Genomic DNA, 10693 nt, shown 5'->3' with positions numbered 1-10693 from the left:
ATGAAGAACTGCCCTGCATTTCAGTGTTAGGATGTGAAATTCTGAAGCTCAATATCTCAGAACTACTCAGAAGGTAGATAGAACTTTATAATCCTGTGGTCACTATTTGTGGGTGAGAATGAAAGTCTGTACAAAGGCTGGTTGTTGCTACATTGCATTATGATAACCGAGGCACTGACAGTTTTATTTGAGTCTTGGTTATTTATAGTGTTGTCAGTGGGTTGCTGTTTATGTATATGAAATCAGTAACACTGACTTTAATGTATGCTATGTCATGAACATGGATGCTCTAGTATGTCTAGTCTGCCAGTGGTAGCAATTGCACTGCATACATGCTGTATATAAACTGTGCTGTATGAAGATAATGATTCTGATCGCACTGAATGTTATGCCCATTAGACTGATTTGCATTCACGTGTGCTATCTATGATCTGATATCTGTAGGATTGTTTTATGGATTCATGTTGCACAATGATTCGCTCATCTTTTTGTGACATGTATAATTGTTATGACAAAGTCCAATGTGTAGACTAATATAGAGATGCAGAATGGTGAATCTGCAGAATCTGGTACTGACTGTATTGCAGAGTACTGACTGCGCTGCATGCATATTCACAGTGTTTAGTGTTGTGCAGCTGTCGCAGTGTTGCTCAGCATGTACAGCTTCATGGGAGGAGGTCTGTTCTGCGCCATTGTGGGGAACATCCTGCTGGTTGTCTCCACGGCCACGGACTACTGGATGCAGTACCGTCTCTCTGGCAGTTTTGCCCACCAGGGGCTGTGGAGATACTGCATGTCTGGCAAATGTTACATGCAGACAGACAGCATCGGTGAGTGACGTTCAGGACATTGCTGATGCAACTCTGACATCACAGTAACAGCACCGCACTGGCACCACTGTGATGACAACAACACCACAACATGGATACTACTGTGCCCTTACAGTACTATTACCACACACAGTGCTGTGGCATCACAGTAACAGTACCACACTGGCACCGCTGTGATGACAACAACACTACAAGACAGACACTATTGTGGCCTCACAGTACTATTACAACATTGCCATGCTAACTGAGATGGGACAAAAAAAGGTTAAACATTTCAAATGCTTGAAACTTGAATGCTTTGCTTCACTGATGGATTCCCTTCAGCAAGCAATCCCATCACTCCCTGGTTTTTCTCCACAGCCTACTGGAACGCAACGCGTGCGTTCATGATCCTGTCGGCGATGTCGTGCTTTGCTGGCATCATCGCCGGAATCCTGTCGTTTGCCCACTTCTCTGCTTTTGAGAGATTCAACCGCTCCTTCGCAGCTGGGATCATGTTTTTCATTTCCAGTAAGTCGTAAGCAGACACACGTGTTCCTGATGTGCAACATATATACTCATTCATACGTGCTTTCAACATATAACATGTACACACTTATCGTACAGAAATATGTAACACCTATACCAATAGCTTATTGCTGACATACACTTTAATATGCACCTTATTAGCATGAGCTATACGTGCCACATGCATGTAAACCTTCAAACAGCGGGGAGAAAAAACTCCAGGTGTGGGAAGGAGCCCTTGAGCAAGGCCCTTGATCCCGCAGTGCTCCAGGGGGGATTTTTCCCTGCTTAATCTAATCAAGACGTGGATAAAAGTGTCAGCTAAATAAGTATGTGTTAACATGTGTCTGAGCCTCCACTCTTCTCCTGCTACAGCTCTGTTTGTCCTGTTGGCAATGGCCATCTACACCGGGGTGACGGTCAATTTTCTGGGAAAGCGTTTCGGCGACTGGCGCTTCTCTTGGTCCTACATCCTAGGATGGGTGGCCCTGCTCATGACTTTCTTTGCAGGTGAGGAGTCGGAACCCAAACAGTAGAACCCAAACTGTAGAATTCTGGCATTCAAAGGCCACATACTTACCTTTACGATCAAAGATTTCCCTCAAAGTCACCTGTTTTTTTTATAGAAATGAGTTATGGCACTAAATATATGTACATGTGAAGTTTTACACAAACATTTTATCTTTGAAGCTCAATATCTCAAAACCACTCCGAACACATATAGAATCTTATAATTCCAAGGTCACACCCTGTGCATCATCTTTACAAGTCAATTCCAGGCCAAGTCAGAGATTCTGCTTAGCTCCTGTACTTAGTCTTTTAAATCAGGTCTCAAGAACTACTGTATCTGTTCATGTATTCATGAGTTTTGCTTTTGATTCAACTTTTGATTTGAATAACCTCATAAAGCATCCTGCTATGCCAACATGCAGAACACCGCAGCAGGGCCTTTTATATGTATTGTATTGTGCAATTATTTAATAAAGCTTGATAAAATAGGCTTGTGATTTGGCCTAAGGAGTGTGATATTTAACAGTGCGGTCTGTGTATTGCAGGGATATTTTACATGTGTGCCTACAGAATGCATGAGTGCAGAAGAGTGGCAGGCCCTCGCTAAGGAGAGAAAAAACTAAGAAGAAGAAGTGGGATGATTTTGCACTTTGGGAAGAACCCAATGGTGCAAAAACAAAGAAAGAGAGAAAAAAAGAATAGATGTGATCTTCATTCTGGTGCCTTTCTCAAACCTCTTCCAATAAAAGAGGCAGATTTCACACATAGATATCCATGTATTTGCACATACAAAGAGAAGAAAGTGGATGTATGCAGATTTTTTCACATTGCCCCCCGGTCTTTCAATAAAGTTCCTCATCAAATGGATCTTGCTTATTGCAACAGCGGATAAGTCAGGGCCGTTTGTCGATATTAACCTTCTGCTAGTAACAACTGTGATTTGCATGTACACCTATCTGTGTATTATGATTATTATTATTATTATTATTATTATTATTATTATTGCATGTCACATACAAAGTATATTGGGGTATTTGAGCATACAGTTTGTTTTAATACAGGAGAAAACAGTGCCATTGGAAATGTGTTAACTGAAGTGTTGGGGTACAGAATGATGCCTTGCCGCTCCTGCGGTCTGCCTTAAAGAGTGGTGACAGGGTTCGAGCCACAGAGTTACAGAAAGGCGTCGTCGTGGCCTACGGGTCAAAGGCGGACATTGGAAAATAAACAAACTCGTAGAGTGTCACCAGAACTTGGACTGCTTTTTTTTGCTCTTCAATTTATTGAACTGTAACTTCTGTATGCCTCTGTCTCTGTCAACCTTTTTCTTTCCCATGGGTACACACACAGTTTTGCTTTCTATTTGTCTCAATATGTGGTTCGTTACATAAGTGAGAAGGCCAAAAGGGGAGTTTGAAGGTAACTCTGCTGGAACTCCATGGTGAAGGAGGTGGGGCAGAGAACAGGTTTGGTATAGCTGCTGGGTCTCTCAGATGAGGTAGGTAAAGAGAAGACCATAATAATAATAATAATAATAATACATTTTATTTATGTGGCGCCTTTCCAGAGCCCAAGGTCGCTTGACATGGTTAAAAGGGTAAAAACAGCAAGAATGGTACATGCAGGCAAAACACATACAAAGGAAAGTTGTAGAGAAGGGAGTACAGAATGAGGTATAAACACAAACACACGAATAAGGCAAAAGTGGAGCTAAGGATAACTGATATTGAAAGGTGGATCTTGAGATGGGATTTAAAAATGACAATAGTTTCCGCTTCCCTGGTGTACATTGGGAGAGCATTCCACAGGGTGGGAGCAGCCACAGAGGAAGCTCTGTTTCCAAATCGTGTCCTGGGGATAGTGTTGCCAGAATCAAGTATGGGTTAGCATTGTGGCAGCAGAGTTTTATTATTTATTTTATGAAATGTTACATTAGATTACAGTTATTTAGCTGGCACTTTTATCCAAAGTGACTTACAGTTGACTAAGCAGGGGCAAGCCCCTGGAGCAATGGGGGGTTAAGGGCCTTGCTCAAGGGCCCAATACCTGCGCTGAGCTTATTGTACCGGGGCTTGAACCATCCAGGTCCCATTCAGACACTGTAGCCAGTAGGCTATAGACTGCACAGACAGAACCATGTGGTCTATATGGAAACGCAATGAATTCTGAACCATAAATTCTTGTAATACTGTCACCACTAGATGGAGCCATCATAAAAAGGGAATTGATCCCTTGAGCCATCCTGTGTATTCACCTTATGCATAGCCATACTGACAATTGAAAATGAAAGTTTGAGAAGTGAGAACCCTAACTGGTGAACAGAGTCTTAGTTATAATGGCCCACAGAGTCTGGCCCTGACGCTCTCAATTGTGGTTGGGAGCATTGTTTAACTGGTCATAGTCTCACCACTGTAGCCAACTGATTTTATGTCCTTTTTTAGAAAAAATACCATAGAAATAAGCTGTGTTGGTCATTACTTGTCTCCAGAGGCACTATATATGGAATGAATGGTGAATTTGACACTGTACTTCCATTTATTAAAATATAAACCGAGTGCATATCACTTCATATGAGGTATTTCTCTACAAATGTAAGGAAGATTGTGGCTATAGACATTATTAGACTGTCTCTTCAATTTAGCCAGTACAATAGACTAACAACCCAAAAGGCAGTTTCAAGGTAAGCAGTCATATCTTCTTCTCAGTTCTGCTGTCCTGCAGTGCAGGCAGGATACTGACTAATTCATAACCCGCATTGGCTTTACATGCATATAACTTTGCTCTTGTTTCTCATGAACAGAAACCTTTTTGACTCAACCTGTCAGTTTCAGAAGAAACAAATATCGCAATGGCTAGAAAAAAAACGTAGCCAGCTCGTTTGTCAGCTGGTAGATGTAACCAAAATAGAAAAATCTGCATGTAGCTATCACATCAGTAATGCTGTATCAGGATTTACAGTGGGCTACAGAATTATTGGCTCCCTTCAGAAAAATAAAGAAAAATAGATAAATCAGTTTGCATATAATAAACAACAAAGATAAGAATCTATATGGTATATTCAAACATTTGGGAAAACAATATACTTTTATGTAAAACATATGGAATGGTTGGAAACTTGCCAGGAACAGGACAACTATAGTTTGTCCCGACAAACAGTAAGAAAGATGGTGAGAGAGGCCATAGAGAACCCAAGGATCACAATTTAAGAATTGCAGAGATTGCATCTTGGGGTCACGAAGTCTCTAAAAGACCATAAAATCTGGACGTACCAATTTTATACAAAACAATACAAACTATTCGGAGGGCTGGCACAAAGACCTTTAGGACTTTAGCGTAGTGTAGTGGTTAAGGTAAATGACTGGGACATGCAAGGTTGGTGGTTCTAATCCCAGTGTAGCCACAATAAGATCCGCACAGTCATTGGGCCCTTGAGCAAGGCCCTTAACCCTGCATTGCTCCAGGGGAGGATTGTCTCCTGCTTCGCCTAAAAAACTCAACTGTACGTCGCTCTGGATAAGATGCCATTATGCCAAATGCCATTAATGTAATGAATGAATGTAATGTAAGACAGCCTTTACTGAGGACAATAAACAAAACCAAGCATCTGGAGTCTGCCAAACCTGTCATGGTTTTCACTGTCTACTCCTGGAAATTCCAGTATTTACCGCTCTAGACCTCTAGAGGGCTTGCCGGCTTAGAGAAGCACTTCATATGTCAATGACAGAGGTGGATCAACAAAGTACCAAAGTAACAAAGTACCAGGAAACTGTTGTACGTCGCTCTGGATAAGATCATCTGCCAAATGCCAATAACTTTAACAGAAAATCTGGTTGTTTCTACTAGGATGCTGACGGATAGACAGACAGACAGATAGAGAGTTGTTTGAAGACTGAATTGCTTTTAGTCTTGAAAAGCAAAAGGATGCTGAGACTTGGTTGTAGGGAGATTATCCAGCAGCACAATGACTCCAAACATCTCCATGGTGTTCTCTAACCTTCTCTAACACAAATGATAGGAGAAGACTCATGGCTGTGAGATGGGTGCGTGGGGGGGTGGACCATAAATGCACGACTCAGACAAAAGGGATGTAATGAAGTCCCGTTAGGGCTTTCTTTTGTCGTTTCTGCACAAGTCTGACTCCAACTTTTCAAGACAAAATACTTTATTGATATGGCAGAAACATTGAGGGGGTTCTATTGACCAGTCATCAGTCATGATGGCCCCCATTTGGTGCTTCCAAAGATCACTACCAGCCTGGCATGAATACTTATCATCAGTTTCTCTCTAAGAAATCGCATTCCACTTAACAATATCTTGGTCAGGTGGAACCAACCCAGTTCATCTCTTTATCTCTACCAGGCGGATGACATAATTACACAGTACTTCTTCCCGGATTGCTTTCACTGGCAATCTAACCCTCACAATGACCCTGAAAGTTGCGTCATGTTACATTTTAAGTTGCAGGAGACACTGAAACTTGTACATTTCACTCAGCATACCTTTTTAAATCCTTCCCCTTCTTCGTTTGCTACTCGCCGTGTAAGAGAGAAGTGTCTTCCAGTGTTCTTCTTTTGCATGTTTAACTTAGTTCCCCTTCATGGTAAAGAATAGTTTCTAAGGGGAAGCAGAAGACACAGCCTTGCTCTTTGAGTTCTCCTTTTTGATTTTCAGCTTTACATGTCTGCTGTTGATAATCAGGATCTGTCTCCGCACAGTGGGTAGCACTGCCGCCTCACAGCAAGGAGGTCCTGGGTTCGAATCCCTGTCGGCCGGGGCCTCTCTGTGCGGGGTTTGCATGTTCTCCCCGTGTCTGCGTGGGTTTCCTCTGGATACTCCAGTCTCCTCCCACAGTCCAAAGACATGCAGGTTAGGCTGATTGGAGAGTCTAAATTGCCCATAGGTATGAGTGTGTGAGTGAATGGTGTGTGTGCCCTGCGATGGACTGGCGACCTGTCCAGGGTGTATTCCTGCCCAATGTATGCTGGGATAGGCTCCAGCCCCCCTGCGACCCTGTTCAGGATAAGCGGGTTAAGATAATGGATGGATGGATGGATGCCCAACCTTATTCCTGGAGATTGACATTCCTGCAGGTTTACATTTCTAGGTTTTAAAACAGCTGGTTGCTGGTTGACCAGTTCAGACCAGCTCCATACTCATCATGGTTTGACCAGCTCATGCTATGTTTTGAAACAGCTGGTAGCCAATTCAAGTTGGTCATAGCATAGGATTTTACACTAGGTGTGTGCTTTGTTATGGTTGGAGTGAAAACCTACAAGACAGTAGATCTCCAGGAACAGGGTTGGGAACCACTGACTTATACACAGATAACTGTTGAAATAGTCAGCATTTTCAGGCAGAAGGTAACTTGCCTAGGGGACACATGCCTGAGTCTGCCACATTGTCTGCATTGTTCATGTCTCGGCCTAGAGGAAACCACTGACATGTGCATCCTACCGCCTGGTTAGCACAAGATAATATTGAAACCAGAAAGTTACTGCAAAGTCTGTGGTGAACAACAATGTGATAGCAATGTTTATACAAGGCTTCAAACCTTGTATAGGATATCGGTAATTAAGAAAGAACCATTAAAAAATGTAAGTAACATGTGGTGCTGGCTTGTGGATGTAAATCTTGCTGTGCATATAGTCCTGGTTAAAAAATGAACTATGAGGGAATCCTTAGGAGTCATGCTATTAGTATTATTACTGTAAGTAGGTCTGTTATCAGTTGCGTGCACAAACACATACACACGTGCACACGCACACACCCAAACCCACAAACACATACATACATACTACATGTAATAAAGATTTGGCTTCATAAACTGGGCAGCTGACATTTTTTCACAAAAAGGGTAATGTTGACTGAGTATATCCACAAACACATGCACACATGCATGTTCACACACACATACACACACAGACACATGCACACACGCAAGCATACACAACATGTATGGAGAAAACCACAAATAACATAGGATCACCTGCCTGCCAACCCCTAGTTCCTCTAAAAACTAAAACCATAATAGGAATTTGTCTCGAGGTTACAGACAATTCTCTGATGTGTGTTGAATGGCCTCAATATGATTGTCTTTTCTTTAACTTCAAACACAGTAGTTAGAGATGCTGGTGCAATATTAGGATCCATTGATGGAATCTGATATGAAGATTCACCCAATGTATTATTTTTCCCTACTTGAAAAAGTGTTAGACAAAAAAACTTTCATATCTTTAAAAATGTAGAGATACAAAACCATATATTTGTTTCCTCATGACTGGATGATTGAAGTGCCATACCTTTTTTCTTTCTTTCCCATAATCTGATCTCCAATGCTGCTGAAAGGAGTTTAGTTTGTTTTGGAATAATGCATAGAGCCTTTCCCACATTCCCGCCATCAAAAGGCTGCCCATCGTGTCTGGGTGTTTTGCAGAACATACTGAAGTAAGAATACTTTTATAACATACTGAAATAAATATGCTTAACACCATACTGGAATAAAGATACTTTATAACGTGATGAATAAAGATACTTTATAACCTACTAAAATAAGGATACTTTATAACATACTGCAACAAAGATACTTTATAAGATGATTAAAGATACTTTATAACATGCTGAAATGACGATGCTTCATAACATACAGTGGTGTGAAAAAGTGCTTGCCCCCTTCCTGATTTCTTATTTTTTTGCATGTTTGTCACACTTAAATGTTTCAGATCATCAAATAAATTTAAATATTAGTCAAAGACAACACACGTGAATGCAGTTTTTAAATGAAGGTTTTTATCATTAAGAGAGAAAAAAAATCCAAACCTACACCTGTGTGAAAAAGTGATTGCCCCCCCTGTTAAAACATAACTGAACTGTGGTTTATCAAACCTGAGTTCAATTTCTCTAGCCACACCCAGGCCTGATTACTGCGACACCTGTTCTCAATCAAGAAATCACTTAAATAGGACGTGCCTGACAAAGTGAAGTAGACCAAATGATCCTCAAAAGCTAGACATCATGCCGAGATCTAAAGAAATTCAGGAACAAATGAGAAAGAAAGTAATTGAGATCTATCAGTCTGGAAAAGGTTATAAAGCCATTTCTAAAGCTTTGGGACTCCAGCGAACCACAGTGAGAGCCATTATCCACAAATGGCGAAAACATGGAACAGTGGTGAACCTTCCCAGGACTGGCCGGCCGACCAAAATGACCCCAAGAGCGCAGCGACGACTCATCCAAGAGGTCACAAAAGACCCCACAACAACATCCAAAGAACTGCAGGCCTCACTTGCCTCAGTTAAGGTCAGTGTTCATGACTCCACCATAAGAAAGAGACTGGGCAAAAATGGCCTGCATGGCAGAGTTCCAAGACGAAAACCACTGCTGACCAAAAAGAACATTAAGGCTTGTCTCAGTTTTGCCAGAAAACATCTTGATGATCCCCAAGACTTTTGGGAAAATACACTGTGGTCTGACGAGACAAAAGTTGAACTTTTTGGAAGGTGCGTGTCCCATTACATCTGGCGTAAAAGTAGCACCGCATTTCAGAAAAAGAACATCATACCAACAGTAAAATATGGTGGTGGTAGTGTGATGGTCTGGGGCTGTTTTGCTGCTTCAGGACCTGGAAGACTTGCTGTGATAAATGGAACCATGAATTCTGCTGTCTACCAAAAAATCCTGACGGAGAATGTCCGGCCATCTGTTCGTGACATCAAGCTGAAACGAACTTGGGTTCTGCAGCAGGACAATGATCCAAAACACACCAGCAAGTCCACCTCTGAATGGCTGAAGGAAAACAAAATGAAGACTTTGGAGTGGCCTAGTCAAAGTCTTGACCTGAATCCTATTGAGATGCTGTGGCATGACCTTAAAAAGGCGGTTCATGCTCGAAAACCCTCCAATGTGGCTGAATTACAACAATTCTGCAAAGATGAGTGGGCCAAAATTCCTCCACAGCGCTGTAAGAGACTCAGTGCAAGTTATCGCAAACGCTTGATTGCAGTTGTTGCAGCTAAGGGTGGCCCAACCAGTTATTAGGTTTAGGGGGCAATCACTTTTTCACACAGGGCCATGTAGGTTTGGATTTTTTTTCTCCCTCAATAATAAAAACCTTCATTTAAAAACTGCATTTTGTGTTTACTTGTGTTGTCTTTGACGAATATTTAGTTTGATCTGAAACATTTAAGTGTGACAAACATGCAAAAAAATAAGGAATCAGGAAGGGGGCAAACACTTTTTCACACCACTGTATAAAAGGATATATTTTCTAAATTCAAGCCTCTTAGAAAAAAGGATTATATGTAGTGCAAGGGCTTAAGTTATTTTATCTAATTTAATCGTTTGAATGGCTATTGTACTTTGGTGAGTTCTAGAGTGAGAATTGTGTTCAGATTTTCTAAAGAACCAGGGGGCAAGTTGTAATAATGTGGTAGTTTCAAGTTTGCTGAAGTTTTGCTGGTCAGCTGAAGTTGAACATTTCCAGAACAGGAAGGTCTGAGAGACTGCACAGCGAGTGAGTGCCATTTTGCATACACAGAGAAGTTTGACTTGAAACCAGAACTCACTCTCTGCAAGGCTTGTAAATGGTAAATGGTTGGCATTTATATAGTGCCTTTATCCAAAGCGCTGTACAATTCATGCTTCTCATTCACCCATTCATACACACACTCACACACCGACACACCGACACACCGACACACCGACGGCGATTGGCTGCCATGCAAGGCACCGACCAGCTCGTCAGGAGCAAATGGGGGTTAGGTGTCTTGCTCAGGGATACTTCGACACAGCCCGGGCGGGGGATCGAACCGGCAACCCTCCGACTGCCAGACAACTGCTCTTACTGCCTG

The 10693-nt window shown here is 41.8% G+C and overlaps 1 protein-coding gene across 1 annotated transcript; it reads left to right on the top strand.

Annotated features, from left to right (window-relative positions):
- Window positions 1-655: 655 nt before the first annotated feature.
- On the top strand, window positions 656-2454 carry lim2.4 (lens intrinsic membrane protein 2.4). Its single transcript, XM_061256205.1, has 4 exons — window positions 656-830; window positions 1191-1340; window positions 1713-1847; window positions 2393-2454. Exons 1-4 carry the CDS (start codon window positions 656-658, stop codon window positions 2452-2454), a joined length of 522 nt encoding a protein of 173 aa, XP_061112189.1.
- Window positions 2455-10693: the final 8239 nt, after the last annotated feature.

The sequence above is a fragment of the Conger conger genome, chromosome 9 (assembly GCF_963514075.1).
Source record: "Conger conger chromosome 9, fConCon1.1, whole genome shotgun sequence".
Taxonomy (NCBI): Eukaryota; Metazoa; Chordata; class Actinopteri; order Anguilliformes; family Congridae; genus Conger; species Conger conger.
The sequence above is the reverse complement of the archived record's forward strand: the minus strand, read 5'-3'. Positions and strand labels throughout refer to the sequence as shown.